General features: G+C 47.6%; 1 protein-coding gene across 12 annotated transcripts in view; it reads right to left on the bottom strand.

The window, feature by feature from the left end:
- The window catches only part of LOC119974633 (serine/arginine repetitive matrix protein 3-like), a 753,111-nt gene that overhangs the window by 385,065 nt on the left and 341,875 nt on the right, over positions 1–26,171 (bottom strand). For 2 of the 12 annotated variants that reach the window (XM_038813689.1, XM_038813691.1), the window contains exons 1-2: positions 11,968–13,385; positions 11,132–11,409 (exon numbers count right to left, since the gene is read on the bottom strand). In XM_038813689.1, coding sequence (XP_038669617.1) covers positions 11,132–11,379 — 248 coding nt within the window. In that variant the 5' untranslated portion in view covers positions 11,380–11,409; positions 11,968–13,385. Of the gene's footprint in view, positions 1–11,131; positions 11,410–11,605; positions 11,631–11,736; positions 11,756–11,967; positions 13,400–26,171 lie in introns of those variants that run through there. The other 10 variants (XM_038813699.1, XM_038813692.1, XM_038813694.1 and 7 more) reach the window with 9 other exon arrangements.

The following is a 26,171-nucleotide window of genomic DNA, read 5'->3' as shown; positions in this document are numbered from 1 at the left end:
CTCCCTCCATGAAAAGAACAAGGAATACCTAGGCAATTTTCCACACTGTTCGCCGATTGCAGAGTGCTCAGTGTCACTCACAACTTTACAGATTTGAAGTTGTCTGCACCCGCATGTAGCAAGACTTGGACAACATTCAGACTTAGACTGATAGGTGGAAAATAACATTCATGCCACATAAGTGCCAGGCAACGACTATCTCCAACAAGATTGTGTCTAACCATCTCCCATTGACCTTTAATAGCATTACCATCGCTGTTTTCCATACCATCAACATCCTGTAGGCCACCATCAACCAGAAGTTTAAAAGGACAGCCATATAAATAGTGTGGCTTCCAAAAGCAGGTCAAAGGCTGAGAATTCTGTGGTGAGAAAATCAGCATCTAACTCACCAAAATATGTCCACCAGCTGCAACGCACAAGGTAGGAGTGTGATGGAAGACTCTCCATTTGCCTGGATGAGTGCAGCTCCAAAATCACTCAAGAAACTAAGCATGCACTCCAAATTGTGGACAGAACAACCTACTTGACCAGCATCCCACCCACCATCTTAACATATGGACAAGGAGCAGGCATAGGCCATTCAACTCCTCAAGCCTGATCCACCCGAGCCTGAGCCGCCATTTAATAAGATCCTCCAGGGTGGCATGGTGGCACAGTGGTTAGCACTGCTGGTTCACAGTGCCAGGGACCCCAGTTCAAATCCAGCCTTGGAGCACTGTCTGTGTGGAGTTTGTACGTTCTACCCATGTATGCATGGGTTTCCTCTGGGTGCTCCGCTTTCCTTCCACAGCCTCTCAGTGATCAAAAGGTTAGGTGGGGTTACTGGGTTATGGGGATAGGATGGGGTGTGGGCCTAGATAGGATGTTCTTTCAGAGTATTGGTGCAGACTCTTTGAGCCAAAGGGCTTCTGCATTGTAGGCAATCTGCATTGTAATGATTCTATGATTCCACTGCTGTCGCAGAGTGGCAGTACATAAAAGAAGCACTGCAGCAACCTGTTAGGCCCATATCCACTACCACTACAATGGCAAGAGCAGCCGTTATCTGGGAACACTTTTACCTGAAAGTTGCCCTCCTAGCCACACACTATCTTGACTTGAAACTCTATTACTGCTCCTTCACTGTCTCAAATTCCAGGAACTCCCTCCCCAACATCACTGTGGGGGGCCTACACCACGTGGACCGCAACAGTTCAAGAAAGCAGCTCACCACCACCTTCTCAAGGGTAATTAGGGATGGTAATAAATGATGGTCTTAACAGCGAAGACCACATATCAGAAATGAATTTAAATATTGTTTTTAAATTGTGGTTAATTATTAAAAACTAAATCGGCAAAATCTCACATTATTCACAACTAGCAGACCCAATCCTGAGGTCACTTGGGACCTAGGAACGTAGTGCTGGAGTTGGCCATTTAGCCTCACCAGCTTATTCTGCCACTCAATGAGGTCATGGCTAATCTGTGGCCTTACTCCATATGCCTGACTTTTCCCATATCCTTATTATCGTTGATTAAGAAAAAAATCAATCTCTGATTTAAAATTAACAAACGATCTACCACCAAATGCTGCCGAGGAATTAAATGCCAAAATTCGCCATTTGTAAAGAAACGTTTCCAAATTTTACTTCTTAAAGATCTGGCTCTAATTTTTAGACATAGCCCCCTCATCATAGACTTCCCAACTAACAGGAAGTATGTCTCTCTATCTAAACTATCTGTTAATATTGCAAAACCTTTGATTAAACCATCCTTAACCGCAGAAATTTCAGGGAACATAGCCCTAGTTTGTGTAGTATCAGCTCGTAACTCAATCCTAGGAGTCGAGGTATAATTTTAGCAAATCTATGCTGCACTCCCTCCCTTCCGAGGTGTGGAGATACTTTCAACCTCTCTGAATCTTCTTGGCCAGGGTTTTGTATGGCCAAAGCATGATTTATATCTGCTTCCACCTACTCTTTAGATATAAAGCTCAGCATTTCAATAGCCTGATGTATTTGTTCACGGCATTTTAATAATCTATCTACTTGGACCACCAAGTCTTTCTGGATCTCCATCCTTTCTAGCTTTTTTCCATTGAGAAAGTACTTTGTTTCATCCTTTTTACACCCATCGTAGATGGCCTCAAATTTGCCTATGTTGAAACCTATTTACCCTAAGTTATGTTCATTTACTTAGTCCATCAATATCCATTTGTAATTTTATCATTCCAACTACAAAATATTTCCAATTTCGAGTTGTATGATCAGCAACTTTCGATATGTTGCTTTCTACTCAATCAGCTGAGTTGTCAATAAATGTAGTGAACAGTAAAGAGCTCAACACAGATCCTTGTGGGACACATCCTGCTAAATAGAGTACTGGTTTGTTCTCACTGGAACAAAGGAGGTTGAGGGGCGACCTGATAGAGGTCTACAAAATTATGAGGGGCATAGTATGAGTGGATAGTCAGAGACTTTTTCCCAGGGTATAGAGGTCAATTACTATGTGGCATAGGTTTAAGGTGTAAGTTTTTTTTACACAGAGGGTAGTGGGTGCCTGGAACTCACTGCCAGAGGAGGTGGTGGAGGCAGGGGCGATAGTGACATTTAAGGGGCATCTTGACAAATACATGAATAGGGAATAGAGGGATATGGACCCCGGAAGTGTAGACATTTTAGTTTAGACGGGTAGCATGGTCGGCGCAGGCTTGGAGGTTTAAAGGGCCTGTTCCTGTGCTGTACCTTTCTATGTTCTTTGTACTTTGGGCCTTTATTCTTACACCCGCCTCCTACCACTCAACTCAATTTCCTAAACCTGCCAATAATTGGCCTTCAATTTCATGAAATTTAGCAAACATAAGTCTCTTATGAGGGACTTCATCAAATAACTTCTGGAAGTTTAGAAGTTCTGGGGCAGCACGGTAGCACAGTTGTTTCACAGCTTCAGGGTCCCAGGTTCGATTCCTGGCTTGGGTCACTGTCTGTGTGGTGTCTGCACGTTCTCCCCGTGTCTGCGGAAGTTTCCTCCGGGTGCTCAAGTTTCCTCCCACAGTCCAAAGATGTGCAGGTTAGGTAGATTGGCCACGCTAAATTGCCCTTAGTGTCCAAAAAAATGTTAGGTGGGGGTCGCTGTGTTGCGGGGATAGGGTGGATACATGGGATTCAGTAAGGTGCTCTTTGTAAGGGCTGGTGTAGACTCGATGGGCCGAATGGCCTCCTTCTGCACTGTAAATTCTATGATTCTATGATAAATAACAGCAATAGACATTCCCCATAACAAACAATCTATTACTTTCAACACCTCATCCTCTTCCTGTGAAACCCTCCCATGCAATCGCAGGAGGTGAACATCTGCCCGTTTACTTCCACCCTTCTCCCCGTCCAAGGGGACAATGTCAGAATTACAAGTCCCTTTAAGAGTAAATAAGGACAATCTTCAGAGCAAATTGAGAGCAGGTGATGTTCATTGAACTCTTTGCACAGGGAGAGGATCCGGCAGAGCAGGATAGAAACTGCTATTTGTATTGAATATTAGTATAAGAATAAAACAATTGCAAATCATAGAATGTCTTCTGCTGCCTCATTCGGTAAATGGGATTCATATTATAAACATAAGGCCCTATACACTCCTTCCAGATGAAGCCACAATTCAGTTCTACTTCATTCAATTTAATCTACTGTATTCGGTACTCACAATACAATCTCTTTAGGGAGAGTAAATGCAGACTGGGTGACCATCTTTAAGAACACATTTGCTCAGTTCATGTCACTTGCCATTTCAATTCATCATCTTGCCCTCATGCCACATTTCTGTCCTTGGCCAGCTACAGTGTTGTCGCAAAGCTCAACGCAAACTGGAGGAGCAGCACCTCATCTTCCATATTGGCACTTAACAGCTTTCTGAACTTAACAACATCTGGCCATGAACTCTGTCCTCCATTTTGATGTATTTTTTTCCCAACCCCTTCCCGCACACGCCCAACCTGTAACTTGTCTTGTGTTTTGCTTTCATAGAGTGCTGGCCCATGACATCTTTGTCAAATCTCTCCTGAGCTCTCACCTATCCTGACCTTGCTCCACCTGTTCCTACTCTTCTATTCAACAGTCTGAAACCCATGATATTTCTACCTCTCTTCAGCATTGGAGAAGCATCAGACAGACTCAAAATGTTCATTTTGTTTCTCTCTCCACAGATGCTGCCATACCGGCTCTCTACAGATGCTGCCATACCGGCTGAATTTTTCCAGAATTTTCCATCTTTATTATAGACATTTCCCTGTCTATTGCTTAATTCACCTATTCAAAAAATTCAGACAGGTTTGTCAGACATGACTTGCACTTTGCAAATTTGTGCTGGTTCTCTGATTATCTGAATGTTTCTCATGGTGTTTAGTCACTTTACCCTGAAGTCTAGTCTTTAGAAATTTCCTAGAAGTGAAAGGTCAAAGTCTCTATAATGCCCTGGTTTCCCACTGTCAACTTTTGGAAATAGCACACAGGCTCAACTTTACAATCTGAAAAAATGGTTTCCCAAATTGAAAATGCTTGCACCCCTTATGTCACCAAATGTAAGCCGACTATTACATATAGATTAATGACACTGTATGATTATTGAGCACACGCAGAAATACTTTTAATTTGAGTATTAAGTATAACTTTAAGAGAACAAGTATTAAAATTTTACAATGGAGCACAGAAAATTAGCAACAGTACTCATCATTGAATCATACAACACAGGAGGCCAATCAGCCCATCATGTCTGTGCTAGCTGTTTGAAAGCTATCCAATTAATCACACTCCCCTGTACTTTCCCCACAGTCCTAAGATTTCTCTTTCTCAAGTATTTATCCACTTCCATTTTTAAAATCATTGTTTCCTCTGCTTCCACCACTTCAGGCTGTGCATTCCAGTTTATAACAACCTGTTCCATAAACAATTTGTCCTCATCTCCTCTCTGAATCTTTTGCAAATTATCTAAATTCTATGCCCACTGATATAATAACCCATCCTGTACAATGATTTCAGTTAATTCTGTCTAGGTTGCAGCAAATATTATTTAAAGGGGCAATGACAGATATCACTCTTGCCTTAGGCATATTCAGCACTGTATGCTGGACAAACAGAAAATGAATCCAGCCACTTAGGTGGTTTCATCGGAAATAATTCCCGTTGAATTCCAAAATCATCTACTGTGGTAGTTGCTGGAGGCTTGCCTCCTCGCATTGCCCCAAGCTTGCGTCACAGTGGCCCTCGAGCTATATATAACCAATTATATCTGGAGTGCAATGCCTGTGGTGCTTTATTTAGTTAATTACCTAATTCTAAAATCTAAAGCTATTGCTGTAATGTTTCATATTGTACAATCCATTCTTTATGGAGCTAGAAACGTCGATACACTTTAACATACAAATCAGAGATATAGCTCTTTTCACGAAAATATGTCCGACAGAGCAGTGATCATAAAAATATGGCTCATTTCTTGCAAAGTTCCAAAACTTCAGCCTGTTGCCAAGTAATAACTTATTTAGGAGTCAACAGCTAGAGCTTGAAAAATTAAACCAAGTGTTCCACCTGATGAGATTTGAATTATCCTGTATAGCAAAGCAGCTGCACGAAGCAAAATCCATTAGTACTGATTTTAATCCAATGGGAATTCATTGGTGCTTGAAAAAAATCCTTGCAGAATAAATGTCCTCATTAATGGGTGACAACAACCAAGAACCATAGCTCATTGGCTGGAGAACTGCTAGCGAAAGCCGACATCTCATTTTATAGAATTTACAGTGCAGAAGGAGGCCATTCGGCCCATCGAGTCTGCACCGACTCTAGGAAAGAGCACCCTACCCTCATAACCCAGTAACCCCACCCAACACTAAGGGCAATTTTGGACACTAAGGGCAATTTAGCATGGCCAATCCACCTAACCTGCACATCTTTGGACTGTGGGAGGAAACCAGAGCACCTGGAGGAAACCCATGCAGACACGGGGAGAAAGTGCAGACTCCGCACAGACAGTGACCCAAGCCGGGAATCGAACCTGGGGCCCTGGAACTGTGAAGCAATTGTGCTAACCACTATGCTATTATTTTGAGGTACTTCACATTAAGTTAAAAGAGATACATAGAACATACAATGCAGAAGGAGGCCATTTGGCCCATCGAGTCTGCACCAACCCACTTAAGCCTACTTCCACTTCCACCCTATCCCCATAACCCAATAGCCCCTTCTAATCTTTTTGGACACTAAGGGCAATTTAGAATGTCCAATCCACCTAACCTGCAAGTCTTTGGACTGTGGGAGGAAACCAGAACGCCCGGAGAAAACCCATGCAGACACGGGGAGAACGTGCAGACTCCGCACAGTGACCCAGCAGGGAACTGAACCTTGGACCCTGTTGGTGTGAAGCCACGGTGCTAGCCACGTGTGCTACCGTGCTGCCCAAAATGTACAAATTATTTATACAGTTATGTAGATATAGCATGGGATGTAGCTTGGTGAAATGGCACATTGAGACAGGATAAGAATTTGCCCATGGCAGCACAGTGGTTAGCACAGCTCCAGGGTGCCAGGTTCAATTCCCGGCTTGGGTCACTGTCTGGAGGGGTCTGCACATTCTCCCTGTGTCTGCGTGGATTTCCTCCAGATGATTTGGTTTCCTCCCACAGTTCAAGTTAGGTGGATTGGGCATGCTAAATTGCCCTTAGTGCCCAAAAAGGTTAGATAGGGTTACTGGGTTACGGGGATAGGGTGGAGGTGTGGGCTTAGGTAGGGTGGAGGTGTGGGCTTAGGTAGGGTGCTCTTTCCAAGGGCCGGTGCAGGCTCGATAGGCTGAATGGGCTCCTTCTGCACTATAAATTCTATGATTCTATGAAGAGGCATCAAACTTTCTTACCGCATTCCATAACCATTGCATAGTCTGGTGCTAGGATTTTGGAGCCATAGACTGCCTGTGTAACCTTGCCCATTAAGGAGACATGATTTTCATAAGAGAGAATGGAAAATAGCCACTTGCATTTTGCAGGAGAAGATCAAATCCTGATTGGGCAAGAGGCTACTGAACGGAACCCCTACCAAGAGCAAAGTATATAGTAATACACTGAATCGCTGTGCAGATTTTCACTATGGTATAGCATTAAACTAATATGTACATATTTAATGCCTATAATACTGAATCATGGATCATGTAGCAATAATCAATGCACAACATTTCACTGATCTACAATAGCTGAATTTCAACTACATGTATAATCACTAAATTGCTAGCTTTAAATAATGGATATAGAAGGTTCAGCGGGGAATTGTCTAGCAATTAAGATAAGCAAAGGCAGAGTATGAGAAGAGAATGGCAGCTAACATGAAAGGAAATCCAAAGGTCGTCTATAGGAGGAATGGGCCTATTAGGGATAAAAGGATGATTTACGGTTGCAGGCAGGAGGCATGGCAAAAGTATTCAATGAATACTTTGCATCTGTCTTTACTGAAGATGAAGATGTTGTGCAAGCATATCATGGTGAAGGAGATAGTTCAGACACTTGATAGGTTTAAAATTGATATTGAGGTATTAGATAGGATGTCTGTATTTAATTTGATAAAGCACCAGAATTGGATAAGGCAAATCCAAGAGAAGCAAGAATGGAAATTGCAGAGGCACTGCCCATAATTTTCCAATCTTCCTTAGACACAATGATGGTGCCAGACTGGAGAATTGCAGCTGTTACACCTTTGTTCAAAGATGGGTGTAAATATAAACCTAGAAACTACAGGCCAGTTAGTTTAACCTTGGTGATGGAGGACCTTGTAGAAATGATAATTTGGGTTAATAGTCGATTATTAGTCATTTGAGCAAATGCAGGCTAATTAAGGAAACCAGTATAGAATTGTTAAGGGAAAATCATGTTTAAATAACTTGCTTGAGTTTTTTTGATGAGATAATAGAATGGGTTAGTGAGGGTAATGCTGTTGACGTGGTGTACATAGACTTCCGAAAGACATTTGTTATACTATTGCACAACAGACTTGTACGTAACGTTAGAGCCCATGGAATAAAAATGAAATAGTAGTGGTTAACAGTTGTTTTTCGGACTGGAGGAAGGTTTATAGTAGTGTTCCCCAGGGATAGGCGTTAGGGACCTTGCTCTTCACATTATATATTAATAACCTGGACCATGGTGTGCAGGGCACAATTTTAAAATGATACAAAACTTGGAAGTACTGTGAACTGAAATGAAGATTTCAAAAAGAACTTAACCAGGTTGGTGGAATGGGCAGACAAGTGGCAGATGAAATTTAATACAGAGAAGTGTGAAGTATTTAATTTTGGTATTAAGAACATGGATACATGACCACGGCAACGTAGGGCAGATTTGGGTGAAAACACGTGTCTCTATTTTTTATGTTAAAGTGTATCTAAGTTTCAGCATTACAGCAAGAGTTTGAGTTTGAAATCAGGTAATTAGTCATAGTCAATAAAAGAACCATAGCCATCAGTTTCCATCAGAGACAATTGGTTTCCTATAGCTTGAGGGGCACCATTCTGCTCGCTGGGGCAAGGCAAGGAGACAGGCCTCCCCCACCGTAGATGATTTTGGAATGAGAGGGTGATTATTTCTGAATTACATAAAATAAAGGGTACAATTGTAAAGGGGAGCAGCAGCAGAAAAACCTGAGTATATAGGCATAAATCATTGAAGGTGGCAGGATAGGTTGAGAGAAGGGTTAATGAAGCATATGGCATCCTGGACTTTATTACCAGAGGTACAGAATGTAAAATCAAGTAAGTTATATTAAACCTGTATAAAATACTGGCTGTGTCCAGCTCCGGGCAGCACACTTTAAAAAGAATGTGAAGGCATTAGAGAGAGTGCAGAAAAGATTCATGAGATCTTTCCAAGGAGCTCCAGTGAAGTAGATATATTGGAGAATTGGGGACTTTTTTCTTTGGTGAAAAGAAGATTGAGAGGAGAGGCATTCAAAATCGTGAGGGATTTGGAAGAGTAGATCTGGAGAAACTGGTCTCATTGATGGAAGGATTGAGAACCAGAGGGCACAGATTTAAGATAATTGTCAAAAGAAATAATGGTAACATGATGAAAACCTTTTTCATGCAGTTAGTGGTTAGGATCTGGAATGCACAATCTTAAGATTGTGAAACAGGCTGGTTCAACTGAGGTACTCAAAAGGGAATTGTATTATTATCTGAAAAGGTAAAATGTGCAGGGTTACAGGGAGAAGGTGGCTCTAAGTGATTGCTTCTTCCAAGAGTCAGCACTGACAAGATGGGCCAACTGGCCTATTTCTGTGGTATAGTTATTGTGATTCAACTAAACCAAGAAAAGCCCTCCTCATCCAAGTTGAAGAATCACATGATACCCCACCATGTGGATTAACGCAAATGAGCAAGGCTGTTCTGCCACATAATTTTAACTTGTTAAAATCAAATTAAAGCTAAAACTAGAATCTTGATTTGGATACAAAATGAATGAATGGTAATAATAAAGAGAAAACACTTGAATGTATACACTCTATCACAATAAGGCCCTGCTAACGACTGATAAGCAACAACATCTTCAGAGTGTTGAATGTGCAGAAGGCAATGGTCAATTAGTACCATGCCACTAGGTATGCAGAACTTTGTGTTCGATTGAATAATTATTCACAAAATAGCACTGAGACAAAGATTGATATTCTTCTTGAAAAATATTTAAATACTTTTACATTTATTTAGATCCCATGCCTGAGGACATTACCTACAAGAGTGAGCAAGCAGGATGAGATTTTGCATATTGTAAAAACAATAGAGTGAGAAATAATATTCAAGAAAAAGTATTTTACTGTGTCAAGCAGTTATAAACACATTCACCAATGCGGTGGGCAGATTGCAAATTACTTCAGTCCTTCAATATCCCCAGCTAAGAGGTAATGATCGTACCATACAGTGAAAATCAGGAACCCCAAAGGAGGAAGAAAAATCAATTGAAGGGAATTGGAGATGACGTAACCTTATGCTTCCAACACCTACATCTAAAGGAGATTAATGCAATAGAGTCAGGCCTCTAATTGTGCCATAAATCACAAAGTTGCCAGGGCATCAAGAGTTAATTAGAATAGTTCTTTAATTGCTGTTTTAATTAGCAATCTGTGGCACCCACAATGAAACTGCGGACGGCCAGTAGGGGATTCTTGGTGGTACAGTATTGTGCTTTATTTCACTTTCTTTCCTTCATTTTGTCGGAGTCTTCTTTTTATTTGTAGGAAACAGGATGCAATGAGCAATTAATTTACAGTGCTATTTGATTTTTATATTTCCTCTGTATGTCTGTCAGGCAGTAGGTGCAGGAAAAACTATACTATTAAATAGAAGTTTAATAAAAACGTTTCAATTATCAAACAATCCAAAGTGGAATCACACAGTGAATCATTCGGCCCATCAAGTGTGTGGTGGCCCTTGGAAACAGCACCCTACTTAAGTAATAGAGTTTGAACTAAATATTAAATCACAAGCAATTGCTCAAGTCTTAATGAACGAGGCCGATTTCAACCGAACACAACGCATTGAGTTTAGGTGACTTGGCGGCTGTAAACACGAAACCTTCATTTATTGGTCACCTCGAACTTCTAATCAAGCAACTGAAAAGAACTCTTAACCTGACACATTGAAAGAGCCAAAGTACAATTCACATTCCACAGCGCCGAGTCTTTGTACTGTTCTCCCTCAACTCTGCGACACATTACACAGAACGTACAGTGTTGAGAAAAACACCTTGGAGGTTGTAATAAAGTGCTTTAGAAAAAAATAAAGTCCTTGAATGTCACAATGTACCGGAAATTGACAACTGTCCCACTGAACACACTCTCTTTACAAATCTCCCACCAGCAGTGGTAATTAGAATTCAGTTGCCCAGCAACAATATGAACCTAGGATTTACTGTGAATCTCCGGCTACGATTGAGGATAATTCAAGAGTTATTGCAGTCGAGTTGTTTGGAAAGTGTGCCCCCAAAACTTTTTTAAAAAATCAATGCTGCCCAGGAAATGGGTGGGGAAAACGTTCTACTTTTAAATCATTTGAACATATTGTCTCACTTGATATTCGGGATTCCCTCTCTCCCAGATCTGTGTGCAGCAGGATTGCAACCCAGCACACTTACCCCTGTTCCTCCATCATCTCGTGGAGCTCCATGCATTTGAGCTCGACTCGTCTTTTGCGTTCATGGTCCAGTATTTCTCGGTTGGCCTTTTTCACCACCAGCGTCGGTTCCATTTTCTTGGGGTCCTCTTCGGCATTGTACTCCGCGCCACTGTTCGTCCTTTGGCGGACCGCGGGCGCGTTCCGCTGGCCACAACCATTGGTGCAGCTTTCCCGAGGAGAGAGCGAGCCATCGCCGTTATTATGCATATTGACGCCGAGCGAATTGTCACTTCAACTCTGCAAGGGAAATACGAGAGAGAGAGAAAAACAGGACTTCAGTGTCGTTCAATCCACAATCGGATCATCCGGTGACAGGAATAAAACAGGAAGAAGGGGCGATTATGTCGGGCCTTACTAGTGCACTATTTTAAGAGCGCGGCGGCGATTTTATCTTTGTCTAAACCTCTCCAGTGGGGAAGACAGTGCTGAATACCTTGAATTCAGTAAGATCTCTGCCGTTTTACAAAGCCTGGCGCTGTTCACTGTATTAAATTCACTAAAGTGACATCTGGTGGAAAGGGTCGGAGGGAACTAGTCCCAGCCTCGTTAATGATGCTCGTTTACCGAATATCTGATGCTTGCAGTTCAATGATTCCGCTGGCTAGTAACATGCATTACAGATTACAGTGCTAAATTCAATTATATCACTACTCCAAGAAGTCATGTCGCTCAGTTTAAACTCCACTGGTCAAGTATGTGGATAACTGTGCACATTCCGAATGCAACTCTTTCCAACATACCTTACAGCCAAGCTCTACAAATGCAATACAGTCGTTAAAGTAAAAAGTCTATTACCATTCGCAGCCACAACTTTAACCAGTCAGATGCTGTAACATCGAGTCCAAATGTTCACAAAACGTATTACCATCCGTGGTGCTGACCACAGCAATGGTCAGCAATTGGTGCGTTGCTGAAACAAGGTAATTCGGAGCTTTCCTGTTGTGGCACTGTCCGCGGTGCTGAAACGGGAGCTCTTGGCTCGGTGCCGTTGTCCAAGGTCCTGAAAGCAGTTGCTTTTGGCCGCTGTCCACAATGCCCTGCAGTGCTGTGTTGCTTTCCACTCTGTGGGGTGTTGCTGTCCACGGTTCTGAAAGCAGGAGCTCTCGGTGCTTGGGATGCTGATCAGACTTCAACCACAGGGTGTAAGTTTCCGAGGAGCTGTAATGTCCCGCTCTCACCATCTGTGGTGCAGTAAAACGAGGCGGCTGTGCAGCGTGCTGACACGGACTGCTCGCAATGGTGAACGCGCCTCTTATGTTTCACTGGTCCCTTCGGAAATCTGTCACGCCAATCTCCTGGTCAGATGGGGCAGGCTTACACCCTCTGAACATGGCAGAGTGTCCGCCTGTGGGACTGTCAACGTCTCCAGCTCCCGACCTATGGAAATCTGCCTGGAGAAGAGCTCGGAACGTGGCAGTTTAAACACTGGAAAAAAGAGGTTTGCTTTGGCAGCTGTCGACTGTTGCTAACACCTCACAGATCTAAGTGCAGCTTTCCACAGTACAGCGCGCACTTGTCAACTCCCAAACGGAAATGGGACCGAAACCCCCTGATAATAGTAAAAGCCAGGCGCTATAATTGGAAACGTGTAGCATCGCCCCCATCCTCCCAACCGGCCAACTCCAATGTGGGAGAACCAAACAGGACACGAAATTTGCAATTCCTACATGAGCTTAGATTTTGTGACAGTCTATCCCTCGTTTTTTTTCCCTCAAAAATCTAAATTTAAACCCTGCAACAAAGCTTGGATGTAATCTCTAACCTACAAAGGAATAAATTATCTTCAGGCTACTCGTCACTTGGGGGAAAAGACAATCAGGTATTTCACTGAAAGTCAATCTGAAAGTCTGGAAGTGAAGGTATACTGTCCCTACTTCTCCAACAGAAATGGAAATGCCGCTTTCAATCGCCTGTTTTATCCACATCGTTTGGAAGAAGGGGCAAAGTTCAAGAAAGCAATTTCTTCCAGTCCATTCTCATTGTCGAGCCGCAGACCTCAACATACCGGAAACTAAAGAGCTCTTCATGCAGTTTATCGCATTTGTTACCTCCACTGAACACGATTCCTTGTCACCTACAGCAAGACATCTTCTAACTTTCCTCTATCTTGTAGTCATTTTATTCCTTACGGCTGATTCGATAATCTCATTGACGTCGAAATGAGAGTACAGCCTAAGCGAGTGGAGACTCGGCGAGCATGGCCGAGCAAGCATCAAATTCACAGAAAGAACCGAGCAGCAAATCCGAGAGGCCTCTGGCTCAGGGCTGCCGTCTGTCTGGTGGATTCGGGGTAAAGATAGATGCTCCCAATTACCACCGCCTCTCGATCAGTTCTTTAGTTTGCCCCTCCCCCAATACAAACCACATCCAACATCACTGAAGGTGCCTGCTGAAATAATTCATCCCCCCAAACAGTTGCAGAAACTCTGCTAACGTTATGGAGAGTCTTTCTTTTAAATTTGAATTAAAGCGCGTGTTTTGCTGTCTATTCATTTTATTCCATTAGAGCTGCACATTAAAACTGTTTTCTGCACGAGTCCCGTGTTAAAGTGGGGAATAAACAATCCCCAGGGCGAAACTACAATGCAGAATTGGGGAAGAAAAACGCCATCGAAAACGTCTGCATTTGGAGAATCAGCTGTATACAGAGCCACAATTGGCAAATAACCAAACTATGTAGGGTACAACCCATGTATTCAGTTTTCAATGCAACAGCCCCCGCTACAGAGTTCTGTTCACCCCCCCCCCCCCCCTCCACAATGTCAGTTTAGGGAAAGCATTCATATAACATTTCAATAAATATTTTGAGCAGGTTGTAAATTATTGATAGCAAAGAGAGGTGTGACACCTTTCTTTACTGAAAGATGATCAAGTGCGCATACCCAGTTCTGCAATGGTCCTCATGTATATTAGATGAGTCACGTCATTAAAATTTGAAGCAGGTAGGCCTGGGCTCTATGTGAATTGCATTGCATTTGTCTCCTGTCGTAGAAACATCTCTTTACAACTGTAAATAGTAGAAAGAACCACCATCGCCTCGACCCATTCTTACATATTTGAAGACACAACCCTGACCACTAGAGAACGTATGATACATTTTCAGTAACCTTCTACTTAAAGATAACAATGAAAAGGTACATTTCCATTTATATGGTACTTTTCATGATCACCAGATGTCTCGCAGTGCTATGTAACTAATGACATGATGTTGATGTGCTCACTGTTCTAATGTAGGAAGTGCAGCAGCCAATTTGCATACAGAAAGCTCCCACCTACAGCAATGCCATAAAGCGCAGAGCATTTGAAGGGTCCACATGAAAGGGCAGATGTTTAATGTATGTTCCAAAAGACAACAACTCTGACAGTGCAACATTCACAAGCTACTGCACTGGAGCATGCAAAAGATATTACTTTTTTTGTAGTTAAGCTCCTGAAATAAAAGGGTTGCACAGTAGTTAGCACTGCTGCTTCACAGTGCCATGGACTGGGTTTCAATTCTGAACTTGGGTGATAGTCTGTGTGGAGTTTGTACTTTCTTCCTGTGTCTGCATGGGTTTCCTCCAGTTTCCTCCCACAGACCAAAGATGTGCAGGTTAGGTGGATTAGCCATGCTAAATTGCCTCTTAGTGTCCAACAGTTGAATGGGGTTCCAGGGATGGGGCAAGGGAGTGGGCTGAGGTTGAGTACTCTTTCGGGGGGTGGGGGTGCAGACATGATGGGCCAAATGGCCTCCTTCTGCGCTGTCTGTCTGTGATTCTCTGTAAGGGACCAATGGCAACATGGGCACAAAGTTGGCTGAGTGACAGGAAACAGGAAGCTGTGTGTAAATTGGTTGCCACATTTCCTACATTACAATAGTGACTATGCTACAGAAGCACCTCAATGGCTGCAAAGCACTTTGGGATTTCCTATGGTTGTGCAACGCACTTCGGCGACACGGTAGCATGGTGGTTAGCTTCAGAGCGCCAGGACCCAGGTTCGGTTCCCGGCTTGGGTCACTATCTGTGTGCACGTTCTCCCCGTGTCTGCATGGGTTTCCCCTAGGTGCTCCGGTTTCCTCCCACAAGTCCTGAAAGATGTGCGTTAGGTTAATTGGACATGCTAAAAAATGCTCCCTCTGCATACCCGAACAGGAGACGGAGTGTGGCGCCTAGGGGTTTTCACAGGAACTTTATTGTAGTGTTAATGTAAGCCTACTTATGACACTAATAAAGATTGTTATTTTTAACAGTTGAGAATAATAATTTTTGTTTCCTCATGGGTTGATATTAGGACCCCTGCTTTTCTTGATATTTGTTAATGGTCGAGACATGGTTGTACAGGGCAAAATTTGCAGGTGACTCAACATTGGAAGCAGTTTGAACTGTGAGGAGGTGTGTAATAGACTTCACATGGACATGGAGAAGTAGTGGAATGGGTGGACACATGTCAGATTAAATTGAATGCAGAGAAGTGTAAAATTATACACTTTGGTAAGAATGAGGAGAGGGAGTAGAAAATAAATGGTTCAATTCTAAAGGTGGTGCAGGAATAGAGAGATTTGGAATATATGTGCACAAAATCACGCAAGGCAGCACGGAAAGTTGATAAAGTGGTTAAAAAGGAGTAAGGGATCCTGGGCTTTATAAACCTAGACATAGAATACAAAAGCAAGGAATTTATGATGAATCTTTCTAAGATGCTACTTCTACCTCAACTGGAACAGTGTGATCAATTCTGTTGCGCCACAGCCTGGGGATTTCCCGATGGTGTGGGGCTGCCCACAATGAAAAATCCCATTGGCTAGTTGACAAGATGGAAAATCCCAGGGGCGCAACACATGAGAAATCATGTGTGGCGGGATGGAGAATCCCACTTGAGATACTTAAGTTACACAGACAGATTGGAGAACAGAAGGTTAATATATAGTGCCAGATCATTAGGATGCAGATTCAATCCCACACTCCACTACCGCAAAGCTTCAAGCAGAGCACAGGGGTGCAATTGAACAGCCTCATCACGCCTGACTGGGTGACGTGACAAGGCCGTTAAATCTCACGAGAGGCCTCTCGCGTGATTTGCGACGCCCGGAAAGCATTGCAAGGTCTAACGATATCTTGCGAGATGTCGCAAGCTGGATCTCACCCTTACTGGGCGTGATCCAGATTTATATATTTAAACTAAGCAGTTAGTTTCACTTAAGTATGTCACTGCCCAATGCTACAGAGGCCCGGGAAGGAACGCCCATGCTGGGGAGACCTTGCCATGGTTCCTTTTAGTGCTGGTCCACACAAATTGGCCTTGGTGTAACAACACTTGGGAGGGGGGAGGGAGCGCGGGGGTCTCCCAGGCCATCGGAGGCTACCAGGTGGTAATGCTCTGGACAGGGTGGTACATTGACACTCCTACCACCTGTGCACCATGCACTGCCAGCCTGGCACCTTGGCACTGTCACCAAAGTACCACAGCAGTGTCAGCGTGGCACTGCCATGCTGGCAGAGGCAGTGCCAAGGTGCCCAGGTACCAGGTTCCCATGCCAGGGATAGGGCCCGGGTGTGTCATGCCCATATAAGGTGGGGTGAGAGGGTGCTCTAGGGCCCCCTAACAGGTAGGTGGGGGAATTGGGGGAGTCCAGAGGCCATGCTGGGATGCTGAGAGGGGTCGAGAGATTGGGGCAGCATCTAAAAATGGTGCCCTGATTTCCTCCTGCAGGAAACAAAGGTAAGTGCGGCCTCGGCGGGGCGTTCCCCACCCAGGCCTAAAAAACCCAGAGGCCTATTTGATAATGGGGTCGTTCTCGGCGCTGCAGATACTGAGCAACACATCCCGAATGTGCCCAAAACAAAACTTATTTTCACGTTAAATTGCATCCCAGATGCCTCCCTCCTCAAGATGAAGGGAAGCTAAATTAGGAGACTCCACTGTGTTTCTGGTGGATACTCACCAGCCTACTGTCAGCTCAGGTACAAGAGATAAAAAGTGTGGAACATTAACTGAGGGAAGAACATCAGCAAAGCAGCATTGCAAATCTGCATAACAAGGCATTTAGTTCAAGCAGGCACATTAAAAACATAGTCCATCCTAGTATTTAAATGGACTGATCCTTCCTTTCTCTGTAACCTCATATATCCCACATCTGCGCCCCCTGTATTCCTCTGACAAACCTCCTTTTTGCCCTTGGCCCTACCATTGTTAATTGTGTCTTCAGTTATTCAAGTCCACCCTTCTGGAATTCACTCCCTAATATTCAACAGCCTGAATATTAGGCCTGACACATAATTAGACACTATGGGCGCGATTCTCCGCACTCACGACGGGGCGGAGAATAGCGGGCGGCGCAAATTTTTACGGCGACGCTGGTCCGACGCCCTCCCGCTATTCTCCGAACCCCGCAAAATCACCGAGTCGCCATTCCCGCCAAACACGGGAATTACACCCCCGACATGACCAGAATCGCTACTAATTGCCCCCCCCAGCTATTCACCGGCCCGGATGGGCCGAAGTCCCGACTTAATCGCGCACTGTTTACACGGCGTGAAACACGCCTGCTTTTTAAGTTCGTCAATCAGTCGTGTTGGCTGACGACTGCTTCCAGGAGGTTAGCACACCGCTCAGCGCACCGCTCAAGTCTAGCCACAACGGGGAAGGCATCCCTGAGAACGGGAGGAGGGGTCCAGAGCGGGGGGGAGTGGGGGAGATGGATGGGGGAGTGGGGGAGATGGAGGGGGGAGTGGGGGAGACGGAGAGGGCAGTGGGGGAGACGGAGGGGGGAGTGGGGGAGACGGAGAGGGCAGTGGGGGAGACGGAGGGGGGAGTGGGGGAGATGGAGGGGGGAGTGGGGGAGACGGAGGGGGGGAGTGGGGGAGATGGAGAGGGCAGTGGGGGAGACGGAGGGGTGAGTGGGGGAGACGGAGGGGGGAGTGAGGGAGATGGAGGGGGGGAGTGGGGGAGATGGAGAGGGGAGTGGGGGAGATGGAGGGGGGGAGTGGGGGAGATGGAGAGGGCAGTGGGGGAGACGGAGGGGGGAGTGGGGGAGACGGAGAGGGCAGTGGGGGAGACGGAGGGGGGAGTGGGGGAGACGGAGAGGGCAGTGGGGGAGACGGGGGGGAGTGGGGGAGATGAAGGGGGGAGTGGGGGAGATGGAGGGGGGAGTGGGGGAGATGGAGGGGGGAGTGGGGGAGATGGAGGGGGGAGTGGGGGAGATGGTGGGGGATCAGGTAGAGAGTGAGCGAGTGACCCGTCCAACCCCGGTTACAAAATATCTGCCACCATGCCATGGCGTGCCGGTCACAAGGACAAGGCCGCTGGTTCCCCTGTGGCTTACGGCCACAGGCCACTGACGCACCGGTGAAGAGGATGTAGTTAACTGCCCGTTGGATGCAGAAAGTGACCAGGGGTTAGGCTGCCCGCGTGTCAACAGCGCGACCAGGCCACCGGGACACACAAGTATCCCGTGGCTGGCGGATGCCGAGTTGTCGACTAACCTCCGTCTAACATGTCCCATTTCTCTGCCCCCACCACCCTTCTATAGGTTAGCACAATGTCTGTGAACAGAACGGCTATGTTCTGCGCAGTGGTTGGGGCCGCTGCACTGCATTTGGCGATGCAGCAGCATCCACACCCACAACCCGCAGTGGATGCAGGGCCAGCTGCAGCAGCAGAGGGAAGGGCCGAGGAGTTGCCAGTCGTCGAGCAGCATGGTGAGGAGGAGGAGGAAGAGGAAGAGGAGAGAGTGAGGGTGCAGCCACGGTGCCAGAGGCGACGACCAAGGCCGAGGGTTTACCGTGTCCGGGTCTCTTTCCTAACAATGACGGACATCACCTGCAGGAGGAGACTCCGGCTGCGTAGGCGGACCGTGATACATATCTGTCACCTCGTGGCGCACCTCGCCCCACGTGGAACGGGGGGAGGACACGCGATCCCGGTTGCCATCAAGGTGACGTCCCCCCCCGGCTGAGGGGCTGGTTGCTAGGTGACAGGGGTTATCCGCTGAGGTCTTGGGTGATGACGCCTATTCGGAGGCCTCAGACCAATGCGGAAACACGATACAACGAGGCCCATGCAGCAACCAGGGGTGTGGTGGAGCGCTGCCTTGGCCTCCTGAAGATGAGATTCAGGTGCCTGGACCGCTCCGGAGGGGCCCTGCAGTACCAGGCCGACAGGGTCGCTCGCATTGTTGTGGTCTGGTGTGCGCTGCACAATATCGCGATGCAGAGGGGAGATGACCTGCTGCAAGAGGCGGAGGGAGAAGCCAGTGGCAGTGGTGCCAGCACAGAGGAGGAGGAGGAGGAGGAGAGGGAGGAGGAGGAGGAGGAGGAGGAGGCTGGCGGAGTGGCAGGCGCAGCACGCAGACACGACCCAGGTGCTGGTGATGTTCAGGAGGCGGCACGACGGACCCGGCGAGGACGGCGGGCACGCGACGCCTTGGTGGCAGCACGGTTCACGCGTCGCATGTGACGTCCCCGCTGAACACCAAGCCACCACCTGCATCGCTAGTCGTGCAGAGGGTCAACACACAACTGCCACCACCACAACCCCCCCCCCCCCCCCCCAACCCCCTCTCAGTGTACACTGCTCCACTTAGACATCACCCTTACCACTGGGTCCAGACGGTATGGCACAACATTGATGGCTGTGTCAACGGGTGTGATCAGTGCCATGTGGAATGATGACAGCCCGCTCTGCCAAGGAGTGTGAGCTCAGAATCATTAGAGAGAGTCTGACCCATGGCAATAGCTGAACCATCCACCTTGGTGGCCGCTGAGATCGTCACGGACACTCTATCATGTGCCCGCGTGGGCTAGCTGTGGGAGGGGGTGGGGGGAGGGGCACGGACTGCACACCCGGCACCGAAGTTTCACCGCTCGTCAACCCCAGCGACGCTCGGTCACCATCACGATTCCTGTGGCTGTGGAACAATCACACGGTATTACAAGTAAGGTGGAACAGTGCGTTTAATATTAACAATTATTTACAGGTGCCCTCGCCCCTACAACTAAACTGTGCCCTTCACCCGTGCCAACTTACTCAGTGTCTATCTTAGTTGCCTTACGGGCCCTACCACTACGTCTAAGTGACTCCCCAGATGATACAGCAGGAGTGGAGGAGGACTGCTGCGAATCGCCCCCTTCGACTCGTTTCTCTTTGGCCAAGCGTTTCCTGGGGCAACCCGGCCTTGATGGGCCAGGCTGCTCTGCGGGCGTCTCGGGTGACATTGTGCCACCCTGCTCTGCCTGCTGCCCACCCGATGCACCAGGGATGGGACAGGGGGAGGCCGAGAATTCCGGGACGTCCTGCGATGGACTTAATGGGACGGGCCCCGAAACCTCCTCCTACCTCGGGGAGCCTGCTGGCCCCCGGGCCTCACTTTGGGACAGAGGTGCAAGGGGAGGTGTCCCGTCGCACCACCGACACCTGGCGCTGCCAGTCCTGGAGGCCTGCAACGGTATCGACCAGGATCCGAAGGTTTGCAGACACGGAGTCCAGGGAGTTAGACATTCCCGCCAGGGACTGTGCGACCTCAACCTGTGTGTGCACGACCCCATCCAGCACATGTGTCAGGCGGTTGATGCTCTCGGCGACTGACTGCTGCGACTGGGCCATGACCTGGTGAGACTGGGCCAAGGCCTGCAGGGCGCCGGCAATGTCGTTTTGCCTCTGGCACATTGCTGCCTGTGAGAGGGCAACCCTGTCCAGGGCCGAGGATGACGCGTGCACATTAACCCCAACGCCTTGCATAACCTGACCCATTGCCTCCACTGCGGATGCCATCCGTGCGGTGTCGGCCTGGGTCTCTGCCAAGAGCGGCCCCACTCCCTGCTCGTGGATGCGGTTCGACTCCTCTAACAGCGTCTGCAGAGTCTGGAAGGCAGCTCTCATCCCGTCATTGTCTCCCCGGGTTTCTTGAGGCATCGGCTGTGCGGGTGGGTTGAGAAACTCCAGGAACTCCGAAAACGTCTGGGAGCCAGCTGCATGCTGGGCCTGGTCTGGCCTCCGCGAGTCGGTTGCTCCGACCTCCACCTGCTGTACCTGCTCAGTTGTGATGTGCGAACCAGACTGTGACCCAGGAGACTCTTGACTAAATAGGCCCGCCGGGGTGAGTGTCTCTGGGATGATGGATGTTGTGGGAGATAGCAGTGCCGCAAGCCCGATGTTGTCGCAATTTAGTGCCTCCTCAATGGTGTCGGGCCGCTCAGAGTCCGGAGGGTTATCGCTGGCCATTTCCGTGGCTTGTGGTATCGCCACCCTCTGGGCGTCCTGCTCCGCAGATTGGGTTGGGGAGGATGGGACTCCCCGCTGATCGGGCATCCTCTGTCGTGCGGCCCCGGGTGAGGTGGGGGCAGATGCCTGTGTCCGTCTGCAGCCAGACGGCCCTGGTCGTTCGGCATCACGTCCTAGGGAAGAGAATGAGACGGGTTATTTAGATTTGCTCGGCAGGCCGCTGGACGGTCCCAGTGGGCAGCGTGTGAAGGGACAGAGGATGGGGGAGGTATCCCAGTGGGCAGGGTGTGTGATGGGACAGAGGATGGGGGAGGTATCCCAGTGGGCAGGGTGTGTGAAGGGACAGAGGATGGGGGAGGGGTGGGTGTTTGTCAAGGAGGGTTGTCTCACTTGTTGCAGCTCCGCCAACCTCGCATAGCGCGACATCCCGGGTGGCAGACCCCACAACAAGGTCCAGTGCCCTCTGCTCAAAGGTGGTGAGGGGGTGCAGGTTGGGCGAACCCCCTCCAGTCTGGTGCCGCTCACGGGTGTTGTGAACGGACTTGGCCTGTTGGGGGAGGGTACATAGGTAGATCATTACAATACGGCAGGTATCAGCAGTCCGTTCAGATACTGGCACAGTTTGGGGGTCAAGTTGTCATAAGACGATTGCATCTCTCCACGGGGGCCAGAGCGCTGGGTCTGTGACAACTTTGTGAACCACCCTCAAATAACTCTGCCCCAATCCCCCTCCACCCCCCCGTGCCAGGGGGGGAGGTGGGTGATTAAGTAAAGGGGGGGAGGGATGGTTGTGACCAGGGGGCACCTTCTTGGCACTTACCCTGGCAGCCCTGGTGAGGTCGTGAAGCTTTTTTCGGCACTGCTCTGCTGAGCGAGGGGTCTGCCCCACAGCACTGACGGCAGCACCCACCTCACGCCAGGCCTGGCGTACCGCGCTGGCAGGTTGGCGATGCCCTCTCCGCGGGAAGATGATGCCCCGCCTCTGCTCGACAGCATCGAGCAGCGTATCCACATCAGCCTCCACAAAACGAGGTGCAGCTCTCCTGGGCTCCGACATCATGGCCTACAGATTCTGAGCTCGCCCGCGCCTTTTTACGGTGTCGGGCGGCGTCACGTGGGCGTGATCATATCGTCGCCGCGTTCCGTCGTCATCGCGCACGTGATTGACGCGGCCGCGTTCCTAGCCCATTTCCCGGACGTGAATACGTCGGGAAATGGACCCTTCCCGACCGTCGTAAAACGCGCCCGTTGTTTACGACAACTTCGCGATTTTTCGCGGGTGCGGAGAATCACGCCCTATAAATTCAGAACTGGACACTTTAAGTTAAACCACAGACAGGCCTGACGGGAATTCAAACAACAAAATTCGAATATACTGGTCAGAGACAGGCAAGCTAGGGCAAGTCTGGACTTGTTCTGTAAACAGGAGATTGGAGATAATCGGCCCTTTGCAGATAGATCAATTGTTGTGGATTGTCAAGATGCAACCAGACTTTCTGGCCTCCTTGATTTTCCGGCGTTACCATATATGGGATACGGTTGTGTGCAGACAATGCACCTGAGGATAGAATTATAGAATTTACAGTGCAGAAGGAGGCCATTTGGCCCATTGAGTCTGCAGTAGCCATTGGAAAGAGCACCCTATTTAAGCCCATGCCTCCACCCTATCCCTGTAACCCCACCTAACGTTTTGGACACAATGTTGGATGCAATTTAGTATGGCCAATCCACCTAACCTACACATCTTCTGACTGTGGGAGGAAACCAGAGTACCCAGAGGAAACCCATGCAGACACGAGGAAAAAGTGCAAATTCCACACACTCACCCAAATTCAGAATTGATCCCAGGACCCTGGAGCTGTGAGGCAGCAGTTCTAACCATTGTGCCACCGATAGATCCCTGGGAGCAGTTCTTGGTGGTTTGCAGAGTTGAAATAGGCAACTCCATTGGGTGTTGCAACCTCTGCCCTGTGATCTCATTGCCTGAGGGTCAGAGAAACTTCTGGAAGGGCGCAAAGAGGGTGATAAGAAGGGACATCCAGAGACTCTTTTTGGCAAAGAATCGAGCACAGAGACTACGGATCAGACTCGGTGGTGAACTAGAAACAGGAGGAAGAGGCATGTGAGTACTACATTCGCAGACGGGGGCTCTGAGACGACCGCAACTCAGAGGAATGGACCCACAGCTCAATCAAGTTCATCTTAGAATCTTGGGCAGGTAACATTGGGGGAGAATTTGGGAGAGTAACTTTTATTGTGCTTGTGAATAAATTGGGTTGAATCGTGAACATGTGTTTGTCTACTGTTCATCTCACAAGAGCATCTGGGTAAAATGTGTTTTTTAAATAAATTTAGTGTACCCAATTAATTTTTTTCCAATTAAGGGGCAATTTAGTGTGTTCAATCCACCTACCTTGCACATCTTTGAGTTATGGGGGCGAAACCCACGCAAACATGGGGAGAATGTGCAAACTCCACACGGACAGTGACTCAGATCCGGGATCGAACCTGGGACCTTGGTGCTGTGAGGCAACAGGGCTAACCCACTGTGCCACCGTACTGCCCTTGGGTAAAATGTTGTAATAATAAACTGGTCAAAGTGTCTGATAATTTACAGACAACATTTGGCGTCTCTCTTCAATAAGAAGTGACCTAGTTACTCCGAATTGGAACCCACCAACCTTGTATTCTCCAACATCCAGCCTGAGCCTGAATTAGGAGGGCAGTCAACCCACGTGATGGCTAGGAGTCTAGTAGGTGGACAAGAGTACAGATATCCAAACGTAATTTGGGCCACAAACCAGGTGTCAGTAACACAAAGCGAACAAACTACAGAATCAGAAATAGGATAGGGAAAGGAGTTGGGTAAAATTTGCGAGGAGGAATTTAGTGAAAGTTGGACCCCTACCCCATTGATTCCCACACACCCGTGGTGCACCCCAGGCAGAAATCGAGAGAGAGAAAATTTGAAATGGTAATCCATGCCGAATAGGAAGAAACCCTGAGGGGAGAGGCCTAAATAAGAAATGGCCCAAATGGGTAGAATTGTGTAAGATGCCAATATAGGATCTGGGATCAGAAGGGAAAAATTGTTGGCACCACGACCTTAAAGAGTTGGCCAGACAGGCTTCGAGGTTGAGTAAAGCGACTGCAATCACAGGTTATTTGGAGCAGCAGCACGGGAGAGAGGCAGTGGGTTTAAAATTTAAAAAGGAATCAGGTGACGCTGGGGAGCAGATAGAGAAACTGAAATGCGAGGTACGAGAGCAGAGGAACCAAGCAAGCCTTCTACATATGAGCCCGTTTCAGACTCAATGCGAGTAGGCCTATCAGAAAGAGCAGCCGTGACCCAGGATTGAGATGCGGTGCAACAGACAGCAGAAGAATTAAAAGATAAATGCAGCAAAATGCATACTGCAGTAAAGGTCCTGCAGCGGACAGGGAAAGAGAATAGAGCCCGTGCGGCAGATCAGTCAAAGTGCCTGCACGAGATTGGAAAATTAAAATCACATTGTCCATCAAAAAGAGGAGCGTGCCCTTACAACAGAATCAGGTGAGTGACCAAGGGGCAGAGTGGAAGAGATAAAGGAGGAAACCCATAAATATTCCAACTCTGACAATGGGTGGGGACTCTCACCCCTATTCCAGGCAATAGAACCATGAGCACACCCAGAAAAGTTCCCCACCTCTATGAATCCGCTCATCACTATCTGGTGGGACGGCCAGAATGCTAACATTACATATGTCACTTTGTACACCATAGCACAACTGACCAACATCGCCAGGACAGTTGAGGTGTTTGAGCCATCAGGAGATCCAAACGCATTCTTCGACAATACAAACCAACAGACGGCTTTTTCACAGATGATGTAGAGGAGGTGAAACTAATACTAATGTGCTTGAGCCCAGCGATACGCTCCGCTCTGCCGAATCCCCAAAATGTAGCCGAGGGGACATTAGAGGAAATGAAGGCGACGATTTTGACTGCTGTAGGATATGATGAAGGGGACTCAGTTGATGCCCTTAATAAGTTCAGAAAAGAAAGGGAACACTCAACAGAATATGCCAGTTGCTTGTGGACTCAATTTACAGCCGCTTTTGGACGGTTCGACCATAAGACATTGGAGCAGAATTAGACCACTCGGCCCATCGGGTCTGCTCCGCTATTCAATCATGGCTGATATTTTTCTCATCCCCATTCTCCTGCCTTCTCCCGATAACTCCTGATTCCCTTATTAATCAAGAACCTATCTCTGTCTCAAAGAAACTCAGTGATTTGGCCACAGATTTACCACCCTCTGGCTGAAGATATTCCTCCTCATCTCGGTTTTAAAGGATCATCCCTTCAGTCTGAGGTTGTGCCCTCTGTTTCTAGGTTTTCCTACTAGTGGAAACATCCTCTCCACGTCCACTCTATCCAGGTCTCGCAGTATCCTGTAAGTTTCATCTTTCTAAACTTCAATGAGTACAGACCCAGAGTCCTCATTCGTTCCTCATATGACAAGCTCTTCATTCCAGAGATCATAGAACATAGAACATAGAACAGTACAGCACAGAACAGGCCCTTCGGCCCTCGATGTTGTGCCGAGCAATGATCACCCTACTCAAACCCACGTAACCCGTAACCCAACAATCCCCCCATTAACCTTACACTACGGGCAATTTAGCATGGCCAATCCACCTAACCCGCACATCTTTGGACTGTGGGAGGAAACCGGAGCACCCGGAGGAAACCCACGCACACACGGGGAGGACGTGCAGACTCCACACAGACAGTGACCCAGCCGGGAATCGAACCT

This window comes from Scyliorhinus canicula, chromosome 12, assembly GCF_902713615.1.
Source record: "Scyliorhinus canicula chromosome 12, sScyCan1.1, whole genome shotgun sequence".
Classification (NCBI taxonomy): Eukaryota; Metazoa; Chordata; class Chondrichthyes; order Carcharhiniformes; family Scyliorhinidae; genus Scyliorhinus; species Scyliorhinus canicula.
This window is presented reverse-complemented; position numbering and strand designations above follow the sequence as displayed.